This window comes from Conger conger, chromosome 8, assembly GCF_963514075.1.
Source record: "Conger conger chromosome 8, fConCon1.1, whole genome shotgun sequence".
NCBI lineage: Eukaryota > Metazoa > Chordata > Actinopteri > Anguilliformes > Congridae > Conger > Conger conger.
Genome location: NC_083767.1, coordinates 3,725,244 through 3,751,413, shown reverse-complemented (window position 1 = coordinate 3,751,413; position 26,170 = coordinate 3,725,244). Strand labels below are relative to the sequence as shown.

The 26,170-nt window shown below is 48.7% G+C and overlaps 1 protein-coding gene across 9 annotated transcripts in view; it reads left to right on the top strand.

Moving 5' to 3' along the window:
- The window catches only part of LOC133134658 (neuronal cell adhesion molecule-like), an 84,383-nt gene extending 58,563 nt beyond the window's left edge, over positions 1-25,820 (top strand). For 3 of the 9 annotated variants that reach the window (XM_061250901.1, XM_061250898.1, XM_061250899.1), the window contains 24 exons: positions 1,077-1,188; positions 1,605-1,789; positions 2,800-2,931; positions 3,430-3,573; positions 4,194-4,305; positions 4,656-4,822; positions 5,108-5,255; positions 5,853-5,977; positions 6,766-6,795; positions 8,162-8,263; positions 9,601-9,798; positions 11,448-11,518; positions 11,692-11,917; positions 12,486-12,601; positions 13,147-13,351; positions 13,745-13,867; positions 14,053-14,229; positions 17,279-17,314; positions 18,451-18,516; positions 19,075-19,197; positions 19,792-19,950; positions 21,050-21,181; positions 22,285-22,363; positions 24,833-25,820. In XM_061250901.1, the coding sequence (XP_061106885.1) occupies positions 1,077-1,188; positions 1,605-1,789; positions 2,800-2,931; positions 3,430-3,573; positions 4,194-4,305; positions 4,656-4,822; positions 5,108-5,255; positions 5,853-5,977; positions 6,766-6,795; positions 8,162-8,263; positions 9,601-9,798; positions 11,448-11,518; positions 11,692-11,917; positions 12,486-12,601; positions 13,147-13,351; positions 13,745-13,867; positions 14,053-14,229; positions 17,279-17,314; positions 18,451-18,516; positions 19,075-19,197; positions 19,792-19,950; positions 21,050-21,181; positions 22,285-22,363; positions 24,833-25,067 (3,203 nt within the window). In that variant the 3' untranslated portion in view covers positions 25,068-25,820. The remainder of the gene's footprint in view (positions 1-1,076; positions 1,189-1,604; positions 1,790-2,799; positions 2,932-3,429; positions 3,574-4,193; positions 4,306-4,655; positions 4,823-5,107; positions 5,256-5,852; positions 5,978-6,765; positions 6,796-8,161; positions 8,264-9,600; positions 9,799-11,447; positions 11,519-11,691; positions 11,918-12,485; positions 12,602-13,146; positions 13,352-13,744; positions 13,868-14,052; positions 14,230-17,278; positions 17,315-18,450; positions 18,517-19,074; positions 19,198-19,791; positions 19,951-21,049; positions 21,182-22,284; positions 22,364-24,832) is intronic. The other 6 variants (XM_061250903.1, XM_061250900.1, XM_061250902.1 and 3 more) reach the window with 5 other exon arrangements.
- The last annotated feature ends 350 nt before the right edge of the window (positions 25,821-26,170 follow it).

Genomic DNA, 26,170 nt, shown 5'->3' with positions numbered 1-26,170 from the left:
TTTCATTTTTCCAAGGTAAACACAGCTTGCAAAATCTCTGTGAATGGCTCTTTTTTCATTACCACAAAGAAGAAAATCTTCTTCCAGAGACTATTTCTGTAGCCTTTACTAATATATAGTGTTTCCCCTCCCAGTGAATGAATTAGCCTCTCTCCGTTCACCGCTGGTTAAAATAGTTATTCTGATGATTCTTTGATGAGGCCCTCCCCCGCACAGTCCCGGTGCATCCTGGGTAACTTCCTCAGATCCTTCCATGAGCCTCGCAGCCGGGGGAGCTGGGAAGGGACATGGAAGGATGACGTCATCACAGCCCTCCTCCTCTCCATCCGCTCATCCTGTCGTTAACCCCAACCCTACATTCACACGCTCATTTCATTTCTGTGTATTGCTCATTGTTTTAAGAATTCCACTCAGTTTATTCTCATTATTTTTTTATTTATTATATTTTTGTATTCCTTACGGATGTGGAGACGGTAGAAAAGACATTTATTTCAAGTGTGCTTTCGCCTGGCTCCAGTGGGTGAATGCTGGTGGAAGGAGTCGGTGGAAATGTGTTGTTGTGGACCAAAGCCTGGTGAATTATGTTGACCAAAGTCCCAAACAGAACACTAATACTAAAAATAATACCCCAAAGAAATGAAACCTTGTCAGCAGTAGAACATATTATAAGTTCATAACATAAATGAAATTTATGTCTGTGAACAGTTTACTTAAATCAATTAATTCATGAACATTTCCTCTGGGTGAGTCACTGAAAAACAAATCAAAGGTTTAAAAAGAAAGGAAATGAAAGGATTTGGAAGGAATAATAAAAATAACAATATCAATGACAGATGCATTCTGGGTGGTTTTGCTGTAATTACCACTCCGTATAGGTATGTATAGGTACAGGTATATGTACAGGTACAGGTATATGTACAGGGTAATCTCCATTAACAGTGATGAATCGGGGCGGGTGAATCTACGGTTGCTGGTTAGAAATGGTTTCTCCGTGGATCCGTGGAGCTGGATCCTATAGAGGTCCGAATGGGTCCGGCTTGGGTTCTGACCGTGTCTCCTGACCCTCTCCACCTCAGACAGTCCGGTGGAGGAGAGGCAGCCATCTTTCCTTCTCCCGACCGGGTCCCGGAGCGCTAAGATGGTGCTGAGGGGAGAGGACCTGGACCTCGAGTGCATCGCTGAAGGCCTGTGAGTTACCGTAGAAACGGACTGTGAGTTACCGTAGAAACGGACTGTGAGTTACCGTAGAAACGGACTGTGAGTTACCGTAGAAACGGACCGCTCCTTTCGGCAGTGATTGTCAGGGTGCCCGTTAGCGTTTCTCCGTTAGCGTTTCACTGTTAGCGGTTTCCCGTAACTTTCACTGTCAGTTGACGTTATGTGGGCGTTTTCATTTGTAAGTTATTTAAGGACATATGGCATGCTAAGGTTGTATAATCCAGGCTTTGTGTCTCTCCAATGGCGATGGAGCTACACGCGCTACCCTGTGTTCTTTCTAACGTCATCGTCAAATCTCTCGTTGGGTGAATTTGTGTTTTGTGATATTTCGATCCGAATGAGCTTTTCCTGCTTAAATAAAAATAAAATTCTCTTTTCCGAAAAAGTCCGACCCCGGAGATCTCCTGGAGTCGGGAGGGCGGGGCGCTGCCGAGCGACAGGACGTCCTATCACAGCTTCCAGAAGACCCTGAAGATAGCGGAGGTGACAGAGGCGGATGCCGGAGACTACCGCTGCACCGCCAGCAACCACCTGGACAACGTGCACCACATCATCTCCGTCACCGTGAAAGGTCCGCAGCGCCCCGCTTTCTTCTACCGTCTGTACGCGCTGGAGCGCCGCGGTGGCGATGTCGGTTTGTCGGCTGACCTGGGAGTTTGCAGTCCTCAAACCCGGGATTTAGTTTGCATCTTTGAGCCGTGGGTTCCCTCAGCAGATTTGCAATGCTTAACATTTCTGCCGGAAGTAAGGTCTATATGAATAACGTAAGATTAACGCTTCACGCTTTGTTCTAGAAGTTGAGTTACATCCGTTACACTGGTCAAATTCTACCAGCCTCCACTCAAGTTTCATACCAGCCTGCCTGCATGTGACGTTACCATCGTAGTTTCAAAATAGCTTGTGAGCAACCTACTTTTTTACCTACATTATGGGGGAAAAAAAGCATTGTCGAGTGAACCTATTGCTCAAGAACGCTAAGTCAGGACTCAAAGATGCTAAGTCAGGACTAAAAAAATGCTAACATAGGACAGCAAACTGTGGCACTCTATTAACATTTAATTTAAATAGCGTAGTCAGCATGCAGCATTTTTACTGTGAAGTAGTCATGTGACACTTTTTTTAACCAATCAAAGGATTGTGCTCTCTGCGGAATGCACAAGCACAATGATTGTTTCAAATCAACACACACACTCACACACACACATACACACACTCACATACACACACTCACACACACACACACACACAGCACATACACTCACATACACACACTCACACACACACACACACACACACACACACTAACATTTTCCCTGTTTGGATGTGTTATCCAGCAAGGCTAATAAATATGGACAGTGACACAAATGAGCTTTTTTGCAGGCATTTTCATAGAGGGTCACTGCATAAAATACTTACAGACTGCAGTGTATCAGAAGCCACCAGAGAGAATTAATTGGCATTTGATAAGGGGCTTGTTTGGTTAATTTGCTCAGTAACTGTCGTTGTTCCCGGTGTAATTTTAAAGAGTGGCACGTACGCGCGTGTGCTTTTTCACACGGATTGTCTTTCCCGTGTAAACAGCGGCTCCGTACTGGAGAAGAGCCCCAAAGAACCTGATCCTGTCGCCCCGGGAGACGGGCGCGCTCACCTGCGAGGCCGGGGGCACGCCCAAGCCCACCGTCACCTGGTCCATGAACGGGGTGCCCATCGAGAGTGAGTACCCCGCGCGGCACGGCACCCAGGGGCGCGCAGTCTCGCCCCCGCAGGCCGGCGTGGGGGCCGGTCTCTCACCCGGCCCAGCTCTGACACACCTGGCTGAAGAGCCCGATCGTTTCCATCCGTTATCTGACCTGTTACGCGCCGGGAGAGAGGCAGGAGTACACGGGTCACAATTCAACGCTCATACCCAGGTGCAATTTAGACTCCCAAGTACCCTTACCTGCAGGGACTGTCTTTGGAGTACCAAGAGACAATATTTCAATTAAATCAGTATTGGAGAATAATTAAAAACTCTTGGTGTTTTTCACATTATACGTTGTATATCAGTTTAGCTCTGAAATGGAAAAGGCTGTGTCCACGCAGGTCCCTGTTGAGTGAGACTGTACGCCCCTGTGTCAAACTATATGTCAGCGATTTAAGCTCTGTGTGAAGTCAAAATGTATGAGAGGATTTAAAAAAAACGAACATATACAGACTGCGATCCTTCAATAGATGCCCCCAAAGACCCCAGCAGGACCATCGAGGATGACACCGTCACCTTCTCCGACGTCCAGACGGGCTCCAGCGCCGTGTACCAGTGCAACGCGTCCAATGTGTACGGCTACCTGCTGGCCAACGCCTTCCTCAACGTCCTCAGTGAGTGCTGTTCGCCCAGCCCTCCCTGCTCAAGCAACTGCTCAAGCTAGGTTTGGAAACCGCTGGTCGCTGGTTGACCAGTTCAGACCAGCTCGACGTTGTTTAGCTGGTTTGACCAGCTCAAGCTATGTTTTGAAACCGCTGGTCGCTGGTTGACCAGTTCAGACCAGCTCCATACGCAACATGGTTTGGCCAGCTCAAGCTAGGTTTTGAAACAGCTGGTCGCTGGCCACTTCAAGCTGGTCATAGCTGGATTTTACACCAGATCTGATAAATAAGCAAATTGTAAGAATTATCAAAGTGCTTTGCAAAGTGCTTCACAAAACGCAACGATAAACAATCAAAGTGCATTTAAAACAAAGTCAAGATAAAATCGCAGCACGACAGTCATCTGTATCGGTATGTCGGCTAAGATAGCCCCGCTGATACGGGGGTTTTAAGCCCGGTTTTGACCGCACCAGACGTAGGTGACAGGGCAGACTGTTCCGTGGAGCAGAAAGCTCCCAGCTCCAGGGTGTTTAGTGTCAGCACGGGCCTCCTCACGCCTCCTCACGCCTCCTCACGCCTCCTCACGCCTCCTCACGCCTCCTCACTGACCCCCAAACTGTGTGCTCCTCCAGCTGAGCCCCCCAGGGTGCTGACGCCTCCCAACCAGGTGTACCAGGTGATCCGGGACACGCCCGCCCTGCTGGACTGCGCCTCGTTCGGGTCGCCCATCCCCAACGTCACATGGTGAGGTCACACGGGAGTGCGCGGGCGGGCGGGCGGGCGAACAGACCGCCTCTGTTTGCTCAAAACAGTCATGTTGATGTTCTCAGTTGTCACAGAGATCTGCGGAATAATTAATGGGATGTAATGTACTCCTTCTGCCGTGCTGTGTGCCTGGCTCTGTCTCTAGTATCCAAATAGCTGCTACCAGTCTAATAAAGGGAAGTTTGTAGAATTGTAGAATTATATATTACTAGCACTAATTCAGTAAATAATTGACCTAAGGTCTGAGCTTGGGGTGCAGGAGTTTGAGTCCACTGGTCCAGCCCGTTGGTTCCTCACCCCTGACTCCTGGCTGCTTTTCGGTCCTCCAGGATTAGGGATGACGACCACATCTTCCTCTCCCGCGACCCGTACATCCTGCACGAGAACGGGTCGTTAGAGATCCAGGAGGCCCACTCCCCGCACAGCGGCCGGTACACCTGCCTGGCCACCAACCACCTGGGCAAGAAGACCAACCACGTCTACCTGGAGGTGAAAGGTGAGGGCGGTCTCGGTGTGGGCCGGGGGGAGGGGTGCGGTCCTGGGCGGCCGAACCTTTGTGTAGTTCTCTGTGTGTTCCCATAAAAAAACTGTGCCGATGGCCAAAGGGTGTGACCTCTGCAACTTTAGAGGATTTTCATGCACTTTATTCCTGCAAACTCTTCTCTGCTTTCCAAAAAAAGTATACGAGGGCAAATGGCAGATGTAAGTGTTATTATTATTAATATTGTTATTGTTGTTATTGATGTAATGAGCTTTGTGGACCTGACCTTTCACCCCGCAGAGCCCACCCGCATTGTGAAGCAGGACAGGCGGAAGGTGGTGGAGAGGAACAGCGACGCGGTCTTCGAGTGCCGCGTGACCCACGACCCCTCCCTGGTCCCCACGGTTACCTGGCTGAAGGACAACGGAGAACTGCCCGACGATGAGAGGTCAGGGGTCATGACATTACCTCACCAAAAAGAGACGCTCTCGTCCAGAGTGACGTACAGTGGTGGAGAAATTCACTGTTACGCTCAGCAGTACAGCACAGTATCACCCAGAAGGCACAGAGGTCTGTTAATAACAACAGATTTCTGTATTGTAACAGCAGATGATACGACTAGTCCGATAACCTTCCTATAGCTATACGCTATCCAAAGGAAAATCCAGAGAGAAAAAGAATGGATAATTAAAGATATTTATTTTGTAGGCTGAAAGCTGTTATGGTGCCCATCTTGCTGGGGGTTGTCCTGGATTCTTGTGCATTAGTAGTTTGATGTTTCATATTGTAATTACTGTTTATTCGTACTTATTTGAAGGTTGGCTAGCAGCTTTAATGTAGTCTATTAGTTAGTTCAGACCAGATCATCAAATCACTCAAGGGCTGAGAACTGCTGGTTTTTTGGGCAGGAGTGACGGGATTGGCTGGTTTTTGGGCAGGAGTGACAGGATTGTCTGGTTTTTTGGGCAGGTTTGTGGTGGGCAGGAGTGACGGGATTGGCTGGTTTTTGGGCAGAAGTGACAGGATTGGCTGGTTTTTTGTGCAGGTTTGTGGTGGACTCGGACAGCCTGACCATCACAGACGTGACGGAGGAAGACGAGGGCTCCTACACCTGCATCATGAACACCACGCTGGACCAGGACTCCGCCACCGCCATCCTCACCATCGTCGGTACGTCTGCTCCACCCGACCGGCCTATCAGGGCGGAGAGCGCCAGGCAGGCGCCTCTGTTTCCATGCCAACTTCTGGCCTTAATTACCCCATTAGCTCTAGTATTTACAATTTAATGTAACATTTCCATTTTAGCTACAGTTCATGATCAGCGCATGAATGACAGCCAAAAACTGTGTCTCCCTATATGATTGTTACGGTAAAAAGCATCAGCTAAATACCTGTACTGATTCACTTTTTACCCAACCTTCCGAATCCCCCCGCAATCTGCCAACAGAGCTCTCCGTTCTGTTTAATGATGAGCACTAAATACTGCCAAACCGTATTTAAACACCCCACTGGTCCTGTGGTGCATGACAATGAGCTTTTATGCTTCAGTAAGTTGTAGTCATATTTATATCCACATGGCATATAAATATAATATTTACTTGGCTACAAATGTGACTATTTTTATTTCAGTTTGGCCTGTTATGCCCCCATAATCCCAGCAAGCAACTACAGACCAATTACTGACCACTGACCAATCAAGCCCATCAGATTTTATATTTATTTAATTAATTGTAATGTAGGTTTCGGCATAGAGCATATGGGTATTAAGACCCTGCAGGGGACACAAATCCATGCCTCTTCCATGGTGTAAATGTTATATAAGCAGCACATAAATATTATAGAGGTTCATATGAGGGTCAGTGGAGAAAAGGTGGTGCTCGTGGCTTCTCTTTACAAGGCCTGTACTCTTATGATACTAACTGCTAACTCCTACTTTACTCCTGCGCTCCTACCGTCAGATGCCCCCCCAACTCCAGCTATCGTCTACGGTAATGCACGAGTATACGGCCAGCCAGGCTTCCCAGCATCCATCTCTCTCTTCTTCTCTCCGCCCGAGCTTGTGTTTGGAACCTAGTCCTCTGTCTCCGTCCGTGTTCAAGCATGCACTGGTCTGGTCATCTGTGCTCCTGCCGTCCATTCGCTACGGGGCGTGTGTGTGGGTGTGTGAGCGAGTGTGAGAGTGTGTCTGTGAGTGTGTGTGTGTGTGTGTGTGTGTGTGTGTGTGTGAGTGAGTGAGTGAGTGAGTGAGTGAGTGAGTGAGTGAGTGAGTGAGTGTGTGTGAGTGAGTGAGTGAGTGAGTGAGTGAGTGAGTGAGTGTGTGAGTGTGTGAGTGAGTGTGTGAGTGAGTGAGTGAGTGAGTGAGTGAGTGAGTGAGTGAGTGAGTGTGTGAGTGTGTGAGTGAGTGAGTGAGTGAGTGAGTGAGTGAGTGAGTGCCATGTGAAGTGACAGTACTGTAAATGTTTCTGTGCTATGGGACATGTCTACTCACAGACTCCCACACTAACTTGATCAGTTTTTACCATTTATTTTTAAAATTCAAAATTCTTTTGCTCACTCTTCTCTGCGTGTTTGCCTGCAGCGGTTGTTCCACATTTTGTTTCATGCGCTTGTTCTTGTGTCGTGGTTTTCAGAATACGGTTTTAATTTTTCGATCACGTCTTGTTTTGTGGACTGCTTGCTGATGCATCGAGGACTGTGACATAACCATTGCATCATATTTTGTTTAGGTTCTGATATGCAAAGTTTTATCGACAGTTTAGCATAGCTGCATTGTGAACGCAAGAAAAAGAAAGAGTAAACTAAATGATTAAAAGATTTTGGGAAGGTATATGAAAGAATAGAGAGTACGGTTTATTTGAATGGTTTCGAACAGAGGAATATCATGGTTTCCATTGCTTGTAGTTCCATTCAGTTCTTTCCCAAACCACGCATGCTGCCTTTCCCCCAGAACATAGAAAACCTGAGCATCTCAACCATGAACAGCATGTGATCACCTCAATGTGCTCGATGGTGTGTTCCAGTGTAATCTCAGATCATTCAGAATGTTTTATTCGCAATTTTGGCCATGTGTATTACTCCCCCAAATAGTAAACAAAGGTAGATATTTTTCATTTTTCAAATCCTGGGCTTAAATATATCTCCTCATGGAGGTAATTTAGGAGAGGTAATGAGGAGCCCAGGGCACTGTTTCATGGAGCAGTACTACTGAGCTTTGTGAAACAGGTCCCAGATCAGCCTGCTGGGATGTGTATTGTTATTAATGTTCCTCCTGTGTGGGAATGCAGCTAGGCGCTCCAGGGGAATGCACTGTGGGAAGCCCCCCGTCGTCGGTGCTGAAATATCCGTCTTTTCCAGAACGACCGGACCCGCCTGCGGACCTGGAGCTCACCGACCCACAGAGCCGGAGCGTCCAGCTCACCTGGACCCCGGGAGACGAGCACAACAGCCCCATAGAGAGTATGTACCTCATACACCTGTACACCTGTACCATCATCTAATGCCACCCCATACAGAGTATGTACCTAATGCACCCTCATACACCTGTACACCTGTACCATCATCTAATGATCTAATGCCACCCTATACAGAGTATGTACCTAATACACCCTCATACACCTGTACCATCATCTAATGCCACCCCATACAGAGTATGTACCTAATACACCTGTACACCTGTACACCTGTACCATCATCTAATGCCACCCTATACAGAGTATGTACCTAATACACCCTCATACACCTGTACCATCATCTAATGCCACCCTATACAGAGTATGTACCTAATGAACCCTCATACACCTGTACACCTGTACCATCATCTAATGCCACCCTATACAGAGTATGTACCTAATACACCCTCATACACCTGTACCATCATCTAATGATCTAATGCCACCCTATACAGAGTATGTACCTAATACACCCTCATACACCTGTACCCTCATCTAATGCCACCCTATACAGAGTATGTACCTAATACACCCTCATACACCTGTACCCTCATCTAATGATCTAATGCCACCCTATACAGAGTATGTACCTAATACACCCTCATACACCTGTACCATCATCTAATGCCACCCTATACAGAGTATGTACCTAATGCACCCTCATACACCTGTACCCTCATCTAATGCCACCCTATACAGAGTATGTACCTAATACACCCTCATACACCTGTACCCTCATCTAATGCCACCCTATACAGTGTATGTACCTAATACACCCTCATACACCTGTACCATCATCTAATGCCACCCTATACAGAGTATGTACCTAATACACCCTCATACACCTGTACCATCATCTAATGCCACCCTATACAGAGTATGTACCTAATACACCCTCATACACCAGTACCATCACCTAATGCCACCCCATACAGAGTATGTACCTAATACACCCTCATACACCTGTACCATCATCTAATGCCACCCCATACAGAGTATGTACCTAATACACCCTCATACACCTGTACCATCATCTAATGCCACCCTATACAGAGTATGTACCTAATACACCCTAATACACCTGTACCATCATCTAATGCCACCCTATACAGAGTATGTACCTAATGCACCCTAATACACCTGTACCATCATCTAATGATGTAATGGCACCCTATATAGAGCGTATGTACCTAATACACCTGTACCAGGATCTAATGGCACTCCAAACAGAGTATTCACGGAATAACCCACTTTCCTGCTGTCCGTGTTCCCGGAATATCCTGCTTTTCCCCCTGACGTGTTCCCAGAATAACCCGCGTTCCTCCCGCCCGCGTGTCTGTGCAGGGTTCCTCATCCAGTACGAGGACTCGCTCCACGAACCCGACGTGTGGCTGAACCTGACCGACGTCCCGGGCTCCAAGACCACGGCCCTGCTCAGTCTCTCCCCCTTCGCCCACTACTCCTTCAGGGTGCTGGCGCTGAACCACGTGGGCCCCAGCCGGCCGAGCGAGCCGTCCAGGCAGTACCGCACCGAGGGGGCAGGTGAGCACCACGCCCGGCCCGCGTAGAGCTGACCCCCGTAGAGCTGACCCCCGTAGGGCTGACCCCCGTAGGGTTGACCCGTAGAGCTGACCCCCGTAGAGCTGACCTGTAGAGCTGACCTGTAGAGCTGACCCGTAGAGCTAACCCCCGTAGAGCTGACCCCCGTAGAGCTGACCCCCGTAGGGCTGACCCGTAGAGCTGACCCGTAGAGCTGACCCCCGTAGGGTTGACCCGTAGAGCTGACCCCCGTAGAGCTGACCCCCGTAGGGTTGACCCGTAGGGCTGACCCCTGTAGAGCTGACCCCCGTAGAGCTGACCCCCGTAGAGCTGACCCGTAGGGCTGACCCGTAGAGCTGACCCCCGTAGAGCTGACCCCCGTAGGGCTGACCCGTAGAGCTGACCCCCGTAGGGCTGACCCGTAGAGCTGACCCGTAGAGCTGACCCCCGTAGAGCTGACCCCCGTAGAGCTGACCCCCGTAGGGCTGACCCCTGTAGAGCTGACCCGTAGGGCTGACCCCCGTAGAGCTGACCCGTAGGGCTGACCCGTAGAGCTGACCCCCGTAGAGCTGACCCCCGTAGAGCTGACCCGTAGAGCTGACCCCCCGTAGAGCTGACCCCCGTAGAGCTGACCTGTAGAGCTGACCTGTAGAGCTGACCCGTAGAGCTAACCCCCGTAGAGCTGACCCCCGTAGAGCTGACCCCCGTAGAGCTGACCCCCGTAGGGTTGACCCGTAGGGCTGACCCCTGTAGAGCTGACCCGTAGGGCTGACCCCCGTAGAGCTGACCCGTAGGGCTGACCCGTAGAGCTGACCCCCGTAGAGCTGACCCCCGTAGAGCTGACCCGTAGAGCTGACCCCCCGTAGAGCTGACCCCCGTAGAGCTCGCCCCGTAGAGCTGACCCCCGTAGAGCTGACCCCCGTAGAGCTGACCCCCGTAGAGCTGACCCCCGTAGGGCTGACCCGTAGAGCTGACCCCCGTAGGGCTGACCCGTAGAGCTGACCCGTAGAGCTGACCCGTAGAGCTGACCCCTGTAGAGCTGACCCCTGTAGAGCTGACCCCCGTAGAGCTGACCCCCGTAGAGCTCGCCCCGTAGAGCTGACCCGTAGAGCTGACCCGTAGAGCTGACCCGTAGAGCTGACCCCTGTAGAGCTGACCCCCGTAGAGCTGACCCCCGTAGAGCTCGCCCCGTAGAGCTGACCCGTAGAGCTGACCCGTAGAGCTGACCCCTGTAGAGCTGACCCCCGTAGAGCTGACCCCCGTAGAGCTCGCCCCGTAGAGCTGACCCGTAGAGCTGACCCGTAGAGCTGACCCGTAGAGCTGACCCGTAGAGCTGACCCCCGTAGAGCTCGCCCCGTAGAGCTGACCCGTAGAGCTGACCCGTAGAGCTGACCCGTAGAGCTGACCCCTGTAGAGCTGACCCCCGTAGAGCTGACCCCCGTAGGGCTGCCTCACCCTGGTGTCACCCTGGTCAGGTTCACCCTGGTGTCACCCTGGACAGGTTCACGTAACGTTATGAGCCTGGCCAAGTGTGACGACTGCAGAAGTAGAATTGGTAACTCCAAATTGTGAGAAAAGGAAAGAAAAAGCAAAAAAAAATGTGTGCGTTTGATTGTTAGTCGAGCCGTTCGTTAAAATCTTCTGCCTTTCAGCTCCCGATGAAAACCCATCTGGAGTGGAAGGCGTCGGAGCCGTGCACAACAATATGGTGATATCGTGGAAGGTAAAAAAAAGACATCGAGGCTACGTTTAAAAATATCATCCTACGGTTGCTGCCAATGTGGCCAATCAGTATGAGCAAAATGATCATATTTTCTATGTCCATACGGTGTTGCTCCCAGTGAGTGAATCTGGCTCGGCGATGTAATATCGTGCTAACGTGCTTCTCCGCTGTAGCCGCTGTCAGGCCTGCAGGCTAACGGTCCCGACCTGCAGTACAAGGTCATCTGGAGGCAGAAGGGCGTGGAGACGGACTGGTCGTCCGTGACGGTGTCCAACGTGTCCAAGTTCGTGGTTTCGGGGACACCCACCTTCGTCCCGTACGACATCAAGGTCCAGGCGGTGAACAAGTTTGGCAGCGGACCGGAACCAGAGGTGTTCCTGGGCTACTCCGGAGAGGACTGTGAGTCACACCCCGAATTTCACCACACAAGACGGGACAGCGTGTGTGTCTCTCAGGAACTTACATCACAGTTAATTTATTTAGCAATAACGCTTTTATCCAAAGTGACGTACAATAACTGCATACCGAAGGTCATTAGAACAACTACAGAACAGGTTGGATCAGGTACAGCTCACATAAAGAATCAGTTGTCGACAGCCAGGAACATCCAGTCTAGTACAGCAGCATACATTATCTCCACCTAACGGCAGTATACTATAGCATGTAGAGAACTGGGCTTCTAACTCAGAGCTGCTTTGAATCCATCCTCCAATGGGAGCTGAGCACACACACACACACACACACACACACACACGCACGCGTATGAACATTTACTCTCCGATAACATGAATGAAAGGAGCAATGGCAGTGCCCCATACTGGAATGAAACCAGCAGCTGCCAGTGACAGTCCTGTGAGCATTTCTGTGTGTCTCTGAGCGACAGCATTACCACACAGGCCAGTGAGCCACTGCCGTGCTTCTGCAGTTTGTTCGTCCGTTTGAACTTTTTAACGTTTCTGTGCCCCAGTCCCCACGGCCGCCCCCGGGAACATCCAGGTGCAGATCCTGAACACCTCTCTGGCGGAGGTGCAGTGGGACCCCGTTCCCCCGGAAACGCTGCGGGGACGCCTGCAGGGCTACAAGGTACAGGGGCGTCGCCCCACGCACACGCACACGCCACGCACACGCACACGCACACGCCACGCACACTCACACGCACACTCACACGCCACGCACACGCCACGCACACACCCGCGCACGCGCCCTCGCACACGCACACGCCACGCACGCGCACACGCCATGCACACGCCATGCACACGCACACACCCGCGCCCTCGCACACGCACATGCACACACACACGCCACGCACGCGCCCGCCCGTGCACACGCACACGCACACTCCACGGTGCCATGGTTATGGCCCGATAAAGGAAAATGATACTGTATTACTTCCTTGAGCCTAAATAGCAGTTTCTGCTAACGTCAGCTTTGACTATTATGAAAAGCAGGGTCACAGAACCTCTAGCTGTGACGTACAGTATACAACACACGCAGCAGTGCTAGCTTCGATCCATAAACTGGCGAAGGTTTTTTGCATTGTGTTACGTCAGAAGGCCTATGTCAACGTAAATGAAAATGGATGCTGATTGGCTGATGGAGGTGATGCTGGGGGCGGGGCTGCGTTGCAGGTGACCTATTGGAAGGAGCGGAGTCTGAACAAGCACCACCCCCACCCGGAGGAGCAGCAGGTGCTGTCGTTCAGCGGGAATAAGACCCAGGGCAGGCTGCCTGGCCTGCGCCCCTACAGCCTCTACGTCCTGAACGTGCAGGCCTTCAGCGGCAGGGGCGGGGGCCCGCCCAGCACCGACGTCCAGCTCGAGACCCCCGAGGGAGGTGCGACCAACACCAGCGGAAAGACGAAATTCTAATCAAATTCGTTTTTATTTTCTATTGCACTTTTTATAGAGACGTGTCACAAAGACACTTTACAGAGTAACAGAAGGAAAATTTGGCAAAAAGCAGAAGTGCGCTCAAGATGGCGGACGTTATAAAACTTATAACTAGCTAACGTTCGCTAATGTCAAAGGCCATGCATGGCAAACAAAAATGGATGATGTAATCATTTGGCTGTTATAATGTTTGGTGCAAACTATGTTCGCCATCTTGAACACACGTCAGGCGTGAACCGCCAAAAATCAAGGAGCCAATCTGATTCAGACCTGGACTCAATCAACACATAACCGGTTTTACGCCCAACACACTGATCCTGTCTGTCTCTCTGCTCAGTGCCCGGACTCCCAGCTCGCCTGAAGGTGACCAGCGTCAACCTGGACTCCATTACCCTGGAGTGGGAGCCTCCTTATGAGCACAACGGACCCCTGACTAGCTACACACTCAAATACCAGCCCAGTAAGTACTGACCTACAGGACACACTCACATACCAGCTGAAAATTGATTGATTGAGTTATTAATTCATTCATTCATTGGCAGGTCTAGATGAGTGCAGTTTGGTAACCCCTATTGATTGATTGATTGATTGATTGATTGACAGATTTTTTGATTGACACACACCCCCGTTTACCCCCTCTTTCAGTCAACAACACGAACCACCTGGGGCCCCTGGAGGAAGTGAGCGTGGAGCCTAACGAGACGACCGTCACCCTGCTGAACCTGAAGTACGCCACGCACTACAAGTTCTACCTCAACGCCAACACGGCGAAGGGCCCGGGGCCCGCGCGCACCGATGAGGCCTTCACCATCATGGACGAGGGTGCGTTTCATCCCCGCTGTGGAGACCGAGGTGGGGGCTGGCCAAGCGCATGTCCCCGGGTCTGCCCAAACCCAGAGGCCGTACCAGCCCCACCGCCAACTGTTCTGTGGAGATGCTCCGTCACAACTTGGGCCTCCATTTCCATTTGAAACACTCCTGCAGTTTCCCTTCGTATCGAGACGGTATATGTAATATGTAGGGTGGGTCTCGTCACCGTAACTACACCCTAACCAATAAGATTTTAAGAACTTCAGGCTGCTCAGACTCATTTTGTGTATTCCAAAAACGTATTGTTGTCATGCTCACCAAGAACATGGAACAAACTCATCTTACATATTGCCTGTAGGGTTATGAATGTGCATGTCTCTGAACTGAAATATAAGATTTTTTTTTACTGTACTAATATTTGACAGCCATCAGATCACTTCCTGAATTCATATCAAATCATTTAACTTTTTTTTTTAACATTTTTGTCATTTGGCCGACTTACAAGTGCATAGGTTCTACCATAAGTCAAAGTATCACATCCAGAACTAGGAAAATACACATGGAATGCTGTTCTGTTCTAAACAGTTGTCATCATAAGTGCAAATTGTTTTTTTGGTTTTTTTTTGGGGGGGGGGGGGGGTTAGACAAGGATAGGGATATCAGAAAGGAGGGGCGGGGGAAATCAGGAGGGAGGACTAAGGTAGATTTTGAAAAGGTGGGTCTTGAGTCTGCGTTGAAATAGGGGGAGGGATTCTGCTGTCCTTACAGTGGTAGGCAAATCATTCCACCACTGAGGAACCAGAACGGAAAACAGGCGTGAACGTGCAGCTCGACCGCCAGGTGCACGTTGAGAGGGAACCATAAGGCGACCAGAGCTGGCAGACCGGAGTGGTCTAGCTGGGGAGTAGGGAGTGATCAAGGATTGTATGTAAGGTGGGGCGGTGCCCTTAGCAGCCTGAAATACCAACAATAGGGCCTTGAAATGGATGCGTGCGGCAATAGGAAGCCAGTGGAGGCCAATGAGAAGCGGGGTGACATGAGCCGACCTGGGCTGACTGGTGATCAGGCGGGCTGCAGCATTCTGGACTAGTTGGAGGGGCTTGATGGCACATGCTGGGAGACCGGCTAGGAGGGAGTTGCAGTAATCCAGGCGGGAAATGATGAGCGCCTGGACTAGGAGCTGGGTGGCTTTCTCCGTCAGGAGATGGCGGATACAGCGTATATTATAGAGAAAGAACCTGCAGGTTCTGGCAGTGGAGGATACTTGTGGAGCCAGGGTGAGGCAGTTATCAAGAGTCACCCCAAGATTCTTTGCCGTATGGGAGGAGGAAACTACAAAGTCCTCAACAGTCAGTGAGAGGTCGACTGACGGAGAGGACTTAGCAGGGATGTAGAGAAGCTCAGTTTTGGCAAGGTTGAGCTTCAGGTGGTGGGAAGTCATCCACGCAGAGATATCAGCCAAGCAGGCAGAGATCTGTGTGGTGACTTGGGTGTCGGGGGGGAAGGAAGTAAAGAGTTGGGTGTCATCAGCGTAAGAATGATAAGAAAAGCCATGGGAAGATATAACAGAACCAAGAGACATGGTGTATAGCGAGAAGAGGAGAGGCCCTAGAACTGAGCCCTGCGGGACTCAGTTTGTAGGGGGTGAGGGTCGGAGACTGAGCCCCTCCAAGTCACCTGGTAGGAGCGACCAGAGAGGTAGGAGGAAAACCAAGCGAGTGCAGACCCTGTGACACCCAACCCAGACAGCGATGAGAGCAGAATCTCATGGTTGACTGTATCGAAGGCGGCCGACAGGTCGAGGAAGATGAGGACAGAGGAGAGGGATTTGGCTTTAGCAGAGTTTTAAATCAAGGCGCAGACTTGCAGATGACCACAAAAATATGGACTTGCAATGTGTGTGTGTGTGTGCATGTGTGTGTGTGTCTAGCAGTGGACTGTCATAAATTTTTCATCCATTTTTAATGCTTAGTGCTTCCAGACTTTTGCAAATAGCTTTGACATTTTTCAAATGCCATCTTGAGAAAAAATGATAAATCATTTTTAAACCCATGGTTAGCAATGTCATTCTCAGATAGTTCCCTGGTGTGACTGTGCCTAATGCCGCTGTCTGCCGTTTCTCTGTTACTCAGTAGTTTACTATAGTTTACTCAGTTATATAGCTTTGAATGTTTCCGGTGACAGATTTATGTCTCATTTGGTTCCTGAAGGAAAATTGAGTTCAATCTGAAACTGCTTCATGATGCTCCAGAATTGTTTGTAACTATCTTCTATCTATCACGGTTTCAGCATGTCAACATAATAGTTTTAATAACTTTTTGCAATTGTTATAGGTAACGTGAACAGAATGTATGCATACTGTATTCTCGCCCTAGAAAACAGCTGTATCCGTGTAAAATTGCATGAAGGTACATAGTATGCAATAGTTAGATGGTAAATAGTTTGAGAATTTCAGTGAGACACACACACACATGTCACACAGTCTCACAGCAGATCTACAGGCAAACTGCAGCTGTTCTGACGGACTGAAACTCTCCACATATTCAGATACAGCTATTTGTGGTATTGCTGCGCAGGCTAACGTCTGTTCAGTACGCTAGTACATTGGCTACGTGTGAAAGTAGGTCTTCACTATAGCACTGTTTTCCAAATGTGGTCTTGATCCCTTCATCAGTTCAGTGCCTGGATTCAGTCTAACAGCAATATGCTCTGTCAAAAAAACCCCGCATGTTTACATTGGCACAATAACGGACATGACGTTTAATTAACAAGGACACACCGTAGTGAAAGCATTTTCTGACCGCATGGATGGTTTTGGATCACGGTCCAACTGACAGCTAACCTAGTTTAGGAAACCATGCGCAGATATATTAATGTAAAATAGTATAACATACGTCAAATGTCTGGTAAAACAAAGCTTCGGCTCGTCTTAAATGTGTTAGCGTGTCCTTTTACATGCCTTATTCCGTGGTTGGGTAAGCGTTGCTGTTTATTTCCTGTGAAATGTCGATGGTTTCTCAGCTTACAGGCCGTTGTTCTGTTTCTGTTCTCTCCTGCTAAGCTCTAATGGGACAGCCAACGGTAGCCGTGGGCAAAGGTAACGCCAGCATTCGAAGGGATGCGTCAGCATGTCGTTCAGAGATTTCATCCCTTTTTATTTTTATTTTACCGGAACCCCACCCTTGGATCTGCATGCATCTCTACCTTGTCTCTCTCTCTCAACATCCCCCTCATAATCATATACTGTGCATATGTGTACCGCGCTACATCGCCTGGGAGCGAATAAGCGAAGTTAGTGAACCGCGACACTTCGCAACAGTCTGAAATGGAGATACGACGTGGACGATAGCGCTGCTAGAACACTAATACAATTCCACGATCGATGTGTTTTGTGTAAAACAATCATTGTCGTGTCTTTCTTTCAGTCCGTCATTACTAATGGCAAAATCATTAATAATTGTGATGTGACAAGTAATAGTCACATCAACAAGTAATAGTTTCCTTAGTCATTAAAAAATCTTTCTCCCGTCATTGTTATTTTTCATATTTTCTATCAAGGTAAATAGCATGATGTTAGACTGTTTCCATACATGCTAACGAGCTAACTGACGTGTAGGGTTGCCAACCGTCCAGTATTTTAGCCCGAATTTATATTGATATTTTTTCAGTTTGGGGCACCATTTGTTCTCTAGGGTGTATGGCAAAGATCATCAAGTGCTCGCGGGCCAAGAACTGCTGGTTATCCGCCCTCCCAGTCAGGAGGGCTAATTACCCAGGAGAAAAGAAAACCAGGACTGAGTTGAGAATTCCGGGTTTTGACGTATGAGCTGTGCTCTTTTTGCAAGCCCAACAATCTTTGATGTTGATGAGCCCTGGTTTTTATGTAGTGTTTCTGAAAGTAACCTACCAAACCCAGGTTGCTATATGGATACTACTATGCACCACTAATATAATGAATTTGGTCAATGGCCAAGAATATCAGTCCCTACTGTCCCATTCAAGCATACTATCTGTGTGCTCCTGTGTGTTACCCAAACTCAGTCTGACCTGGAGGTCTTGGCACCTCTACTGGAATGATCACGAGAGCATAGCATGCTACTGCTTCTTAGGCATGTGTTTAATTGTGCTAACCGTGTTTACCTGTGTCTACCTGTGTTTAACTGCATTTACTGTGTCTTTCTGCGTCGCCTCTGCTGTGTGCTCTGTCTTTTATTCTTCTCCGTGTTTTTTCAGGGCCCACAGAACCCCCTCAGCCAATCTCACCTGTCACAAAGTCCCTGCGCCCCAATTTCAACAAGGGTACCTCTCTTTCCTAGCCTAGAGACCAATCCCCTCCTCAGTCTAGCTCCACAGAGGCAGTTCCTCTTCGGCTGTGAAACGTTTATTCTGTTTTACTAGTGATTTTTTACATGATATAGGGCACTATCTTAATTTACTTGTGCTTATAATTAGTACAGTAATTAATTGCAGTCAATACAGGAGCCACCATTTGGATAATTTTGTCTTACACCCATTTGTAACTATGGAGACAGTAGGCCCACGGTTTGTCGTAAGCTAGCGTTCTCATTCAAGCTGTATTTTGAATGCTTTGCCTTTCAAGCATATAAAGATATACATTCATTGAATCTCCTCGTCCTAATAAATGCTCACCTGAAAGCTAAAAGATGGATGTGTGATCCTGACAGGAGCAGGAGCTCTTGCCTTGTTCCGTAGTGAAAGTGGAAAGGCACAGAGGCTGATATTTCTGTGATCATCTTCCATTTTATGAAGCGATTGTCCGTTATGACTCAGCATTATTCTCTGTGTGGCCCTTGCTGCCGTTGGCTTCATGGTTTTCTCTTCTCTCCTTGTGCGTAGTGCCTACCGCCGGTCCGACTTTTGGGAATGTTAACTCGTCTGTCAGGGAGACCGGAGCCATGATCAGTTGGGAATACTGGGGCCCAGATAAGAGCATGTTTGTTGAATATGTCGTAGAAAACAGTAAGCCATTATCTCTGTTTCACCTTTATTTACCATATTGAAAGTCTGGCCACCTTTTTCCGAGAATAAAATAAAAAATTGTTTTGTTTTCAAAAGGGAAATTATGTTTTGTTTTCCAAGGAAAATTTATTTCAGAAGTACATTTTTGTTTTTGTCTTATGTGCATTAGATAAGTCAATATTCTTCTGAAAAATGGGAAATTGGGTCTTGAGATTGACTTGTCTATTTGGCCTTCCATGAGAAATGAGCCCTACAGCCCTGATCGAATCCAGACCGGGTTCCCTCATTGAAAGCTAGGCTTGCTGACTGTAACATAGCTGTGTGCTGTTGCAATGTAACATTGTAAAACTCCCAAGATAATATTTTGAATGCGTTCAGTGGATTTACTAAATTATTATCGATGACTTTTGTCGTTGTGCTGATCCACAAAAAAGGCAGTCAAATACATGAACACCCGAGGAGTACAAAGCGCCTCGTAATTTCAACACCAAGCAGCGTTTGCATTTTTACCCACTGTTATCAGTTTTAATTTACAGTTGCAGTGCCAGGTATCTGTGCTGTCGGGGTTGACCGTCTTCCCTGATGCTCTCCTAGGTAAAGAAGAGTGGACTAGAGAGCCGGTAAACGGCTCGCAGGCCTCTTATCAGATTAAAGACTTAAAGCCGGGAACCTCCTATAAAGTGCGCCTCGTGACTAGAGATCAGTCCAGTGCAATCGTGCACAAGTCGGAGGAGTTATCCATCGCAGTGCCAGGTGAGGTGGCATGCTGGTCCCACCTGTGTTACCTGGCATGCTGCCTGCATGCTACCTCCTCCGATTGTTGGTTTGGCTTTTTTGTGTTTGTGCGGAATGCGATACGGCATCAAGTTTCATTCGTCTGTTCAGATTGTTGGAATGGAGACGTTGGCGCATGTCACATTACATTACATTACATTATTGGCATTTGGCAGACGCTCTTATCCAGAGCCACGTACAACAAAGTGCATACCCATAACCGGGGATAAGTTGGCATGTCCCGCATGTCTTGTTGTGAAGCGGATGTTTTGTTTCTGCATGGCGTCGTTACTCCATCGCTGAGACGTGTTGACTCTTTCACAATACCCATACCTTTTCCCCTTTTTGTATTATTTTGGCTGGAGAAGTGGCATGGTGGATTATGAAACATTGTTCATATTTTTACGTAGACAGGCTTTTATTCAGTGGGTAGGTTGTGCACGTTCCATCTGTGGAATTATATCTGTCAGTGTTTATTTTGGTGTGTGCAAGTGTGTATGTGTGTGTGTGTGTGTGTGTGTGTGTGCGCGTGTTTTACTACTCTTGTGGGGACTTCAACCTGTTTGCACACCTTCCATAAGAGAATCTTGGGACTTGTGGGGACAATCATTGGGATCAATAGAAAACTGCTATGCTCATATATCTCAGAATATTATTTCCTGAACGTGTGTATGAGGCTGTGCGTGTGTGTGATTGTGTGCGTGTGTGTGTGTGTGTGTTTGCGTTTTACAGGATGACTGTTTTGCTGTAATGGGTGCAGCAGACAGTGTGCTTACTGTGTCTGTCTGAATCCTCTTCTCTGTGCGTGAGATCTGGCATGTTGCTGTGTGGCCGTTCCGTGCATGTCTGATTTACCCTTCAACAAGAAGTGTCGGCCATTTTGTCATGCGCAAAATGCACGGATGGCTCCCTGCCGGTGGTGTTATAGGAGGAGCTCTCGCATCCTGATTTGCTGTTCCTGAGGTAAAGGTTACGCAGCAGCCATCTTAAATTCACCTCTCTCTCCCTCTCCCCTCCCCTCCCCTCCTCTCCCCTCCCCTCCCCTCCCCCCCCCTCCCTGCCTGGGTCACGTGACCAGCCATCGCGAGCCCGCAGGTGGACATTGCCACACAGGGCTGGTTCATCGGCCTGATGTGCGCCATCGCCCTGCTCATCCTGGTGCTGCTCATCGTCTGCTTCATCAAGAGGAACAAGGGGGGCAAGTACCCGGGTGGGTTTCCCCCAGCGCCGCCTAGAGTCACTGCTCTGAGTACAGCCCACAGAGCAGGATTACTGAGTTAGCTGGATAACTGCACTGAGTAAAACCCACAGAGCAGGATTACTGAGTTAGCTGGATAACTGCACTGAGTAAAACCCACAGAGCAGGATTACTGAGTTAGCTGGATAACTGAGTAAAACCCACAGAGCAGGATTACTGAGTTAGCTGGATAACTGAGTAAAGCCCACAGAGCAGGGTTACAGAGTTAGCTGGATAACTGCACTGAGTAAAACCCACAGAGCAGGGTTACTGAGTTAGCTGGATAACTGCGCTGAGTAAAACCCACAAAGCAGGGTTACTGAGTTAGCTGGTTAACTGCACTGAGTAAAACCCACAGCAGGATTACTGAGTTAGCTGGATAACTGAGTAAAGCCCACAGAGCAGGACTACTGAGTTAGCTGGATAACTGCACTGAGTAAAACCCACAAAGCAGGATTACTGAGTTAGCTGGATAACTGCGCTGAGTAAAACCCACAAAGCAGGATTACTGAGTTAGCTGGATAACTGAGTAAAACCCACAAAGCAGGATTACTGACTTAGCTGGATGACTGCACTGAGTAAAACCCAGAACAGCTCTTTTAACTTCCAGATTTGGGAGTGTTCCGGGTTTTACACCATGTGAGAAAAGCATTGTACACATTATATGGGCGATGGGCGACATGGCTCAGGCAGTAAGAGCAGTCGTCTGGCAGTCGGAGGGTTGCCGGTTCGATCCCCCGCCCGGGCTGTGTCGAAGTGTCCCTGAGCAAGACACCTAACCCCCATTTTGCTCCTGATGAGCTGGTCGGTGCCTTGCATGGCAGCCAATCGCTGTTGCTGTATGAATGGGTGAATGAGAAGCATCAATTGTACAGCGCTTTGGATAAAGGCGCGATATAAATGCCAACCATTTAATATTATTCCGTGCTTTGCCCCACTCTGGATTTGAACCTGTCCAAAAAGGCTGTCTGACTGCTATGCAACACCGTGTCCCAAGCAACCCGGCGTAGATTGTGACCCAGCGTAGATGGTGACCTGGCGTAGACTCTGACCCAGCGTTCGTTCCCTCCCTGCAGTGAAGGAGAAAGAGGATGCTCACGCAGACCCTGAAATCCAGCCGATGAAGGAGGACGACGGGACGTTTGGGGAGTACAGGTGAGCGCCGACTCCGCCTCTCAGACCCCAGCAGGTGTTTCTCCACTCCGAGTGCGACGGGGGGGAAGAGCAGGGCTGTGTGTCTCTGCGTGTCGCTGTGTGTTTGCGGTTTTTAGCTGTGTGTTATCACGCGGGATGGACGCTCGCTGGTGCGGTATTAAGCCTCTCTTCTGATTTAGGGTTTTGGGCTTTAAAACATTTTCGGGACGTCATGGAAACTTTTCCTCCTGGCTTCGTTCTGACAGTTGCTCAAGGCAAGAACGAGTTTCAACTTCTCATCCTAAAACATCCCGCAGATATGCGCATCTAATCTACATGTTAACAATTAATACTTTAAAATGCTTCGTGTATAAGCATATACTATGCACTTATAAGTGGTACATTTACCCCTCTCTGAGTAAAGCAGAGAATGATCAATATTTTTGCATATTAATACAAACAGCTTAGCTATTCCAAAGCTGTTTCTAAAGCCAAACACATAGCAAACATTTAAAGCAGTTTTATTGGACTTTTTTATGCTGTCATTCTTTTTAGTGTATCTATTTCTGCGTACTATTAAAATATTTATATATTTATGCATGAATGAATGAAAAAATGAAAAAATTAAATTTAAAATGGCTTTCTTTTTGTATTTATTTTAAATGCCTTTCTGAATGTGAAAATTGTTAAAATGGTTCATATTAATACTACTTTACTTATTGTTGTAGTCAAAGTTGATTTCAGTAAGGGCATGAAGAAATTTTGTCTGGTCAATTGCTTGACAAGACATGAGCTTTGAAGTTGTCTGCAGAATCACAATGTTGTAATAATCTAGAAGTTTTTTTTTTCAGGACATTACAATTAAAGAATGTTGATGTTGCATGTGCAAATAACAGCAATAGACACTCATGTGGGATCCATGTTTAGATCTGCAACAAGCCATATTGAAGTGATTGCTCTTTGCGAGAATGTGTGGATGAACTTGTGGTGTGCTGAGTTCATGCTCCGGGTGCTGCTCTCAGAATGAGAGGGCATAAGAGCGTTTAGGGTGTCCTGTTCACGGCCAATCCCTGCTCTTCCTGGTGACCCATGGAGCTGAAAGAGCAGCACTCCTCACAGCGAAAGGCCGAGTGCAAATCTCCAGTCTGCTCTCGGGCGCCAGATTAGGCCTGGACTCTGCTCTAGGGCCGCCAGATTAGGCCTGGACTCTGCTCTCGGGCGCCAGATTAGGCGTGGACTCTGCTCTAGGGCCGCCAGATTAGGCGTGGACAGTTGAAAGTGTAATCTCCAACAAAGGTGTGCACTATCGGCACATAAATTCACTGACAACTCTACAGATAAATTTCCCCCAATGATTACTCATACCATCACATTGGTCTGGTTGGGACCACAAACTGGACATGCACAATTCATTTGAAATGCATTTGCTTCCGGGCCAAAACCACATATCTGGCGGCCCTCGTCTTCCCTCAGCTGCCTGTAGACCCCTGTACTTGCCGCTCTGGTAGTTTGTGTTCTGTGGGAGTTTGCTGCAGAACCTTCTAGAATAAGCTCTGCCCTCTTCTGCGTCCCTTGTGCTCACTCGGTTCGGGGGATCGTTCGGGGGATCGTGGGGCACCTGTAGGTCGATCGGCAGGTAAGGAGGACTCCGCAGGCCTGGCATGTCTGGCCCGAGATGGGTGAACAGCATTGTGGGAAACGGCGACAGGCTGATGAGAACCTGGTGTTGGTTTGACGATCCGCTGCTATGGCTGTCCGCACTCAGCACCCTCCAGCGTTAACTGGGACTAACTGCCACTAACCTCTCTCCACAGGCTGGTTCTATTGGCTGAGAGTGCTGCTTTTATTCCTGTCATTGCCTAGGATTTCCAGTTATCACATACCCCCCCCCCCCCTCCATCTCCCCCATGGAGAAAATGCTGTGAAAGGACTCAAAATTGCAAGCGCACTGTTTGTCTCCTTCTGGCTTCCAGGAAGAGAAATGGAATAAAGTCTCACTCCGGTGGGCAATGTCTTGTTTTGTGATGAAACCCAATCAGCCCATCCAGTCCTGGGCAGCCATTTTGTTTTTCAGGCTGGGGAGCAATATTGGCGGCCCACCTGAAAACAACCCAATACAGGCACATACAGGAGCTCACCTGTAGCCCCCACACTTTAACCCCCACACTTTAACCCGGGCCACGGTCATGACTGGAACCCATTCGAGGTTGAACCGAGATTGAATTTCATCATAAAACTGGGTCATAGATACTCCGCTTGTGTATATCTATGTATTCCTGGCCTGCCTCATGTTAAAGCTCGGCCTGCATCTCAAACCACACTGTCCGTCACAGAAAGCGCTGAACTCCGGACGGCGGGAGGGCTAGAGATCGGCTGACGTGCGTTTTTGCATCATTTCTGCACACTGCATCTGAAAAGTGAAAAACACGAGCCCCTGATTGGCCGCGCCGCCCCTTTCCCCCGTGACGCCTGCGTGTCCTTGTCTCCTAGCGACACGGAGGACCACAAGCCGCTGAAGGGCAGCCGCACGCCGTCCAACGGCACGGTGAAGAAGGACGACAGCGACGACAGCCTGGTGGACTACGGCGAGGGCGGCGACGGGCAGTTCAACGAGGACGGCTCCTTCATCGGCCAGTACAGCGGCAAGAAGGAGAAGGACACGGCCGAGGGGAACGAGAGCTCGGAGGCGCCCTCCCCCGTCAACGCCATGAACTCCTTCGTCTAACCCGGGCGGAAAAAACCACACGCACACACGCAGACACACAGGGGAGTCGCCGTAGAAACTGTCCACCCCTCATCTCACGGGTCGTCTCCATGGCGCTATGACCTACGACCTCCCATCACATGATCATTTTCCTGTTTAAAAGAACACAACTCAGAGACATTAGCGGTAAGAACACCCAGAGACGCAGGTGTGCTGTCAGACCTGGGGAGGGAGTGGGAGTCTGGAGGAACAGGGGGCGGGGGGGGGGGGCAGGACGCATTCAGTAACAGCACTTTTATTGTTTGCAAACATATCTTTTCTCGACGTGGCCAAGTGGGGGATCGGACTGCGTTAAAACCGGGCATCTTTTTCATCTGCTTCTAATATAGTGCATGGAAACAGTACTCTTCTATCCACACATGATAACACGCAGAGAATATAAAAAAATATAGTGTATAACGTGGAAACAGTGATTCATTTTGACTATACAGTGCACATCTGAATTACTGGGTATGCCTTTTGTTATATTGTAAAAGTGTTTTATTGGTATTATATAAAAAAGGCATCAATGTCTTGGTGGACATTGTTGTGAAATGCGTGATACTTGTATAGCTATTATTATTATATGTCTTTTTTGCAAGACAGGAGCTGTTTGTATATAATTGCAGAAAAAAATATATAGATTGGAAATTGGTTGTGTTTATGTATTGGGCTTTGATCTCAGTATATGAAAATACAGTACTCTGTGTCGCACACCTGCATACTCAAACGCCATGTCTGATTCAGGTTGTTTCTGATGTTTATGTTTTATTTCATCGTTGTCATGGCATCTGAAATGTTTTCATGTTGCAGTTGCACTAATGCAAATGGAGACTTCTGCATGCAAACCCCATCAAAACGCCCTGTTTCCATGACTACACCTACATATACAGCCGTGCATGTGTGGCTCCAGCACATGTGTATGGTGCCGTAAAAAACACCACACGCTGTACAGTACCCACCAGATCCCCGTCTTCACCCCCTGACCAGATCACACACGTGCAAACGTCCACACACGCTTTAGTCCTGTACAGAAACTTGTGTGTTTGCGCCACGCGTGTTTAAATGCACACACGTGTTTTGGT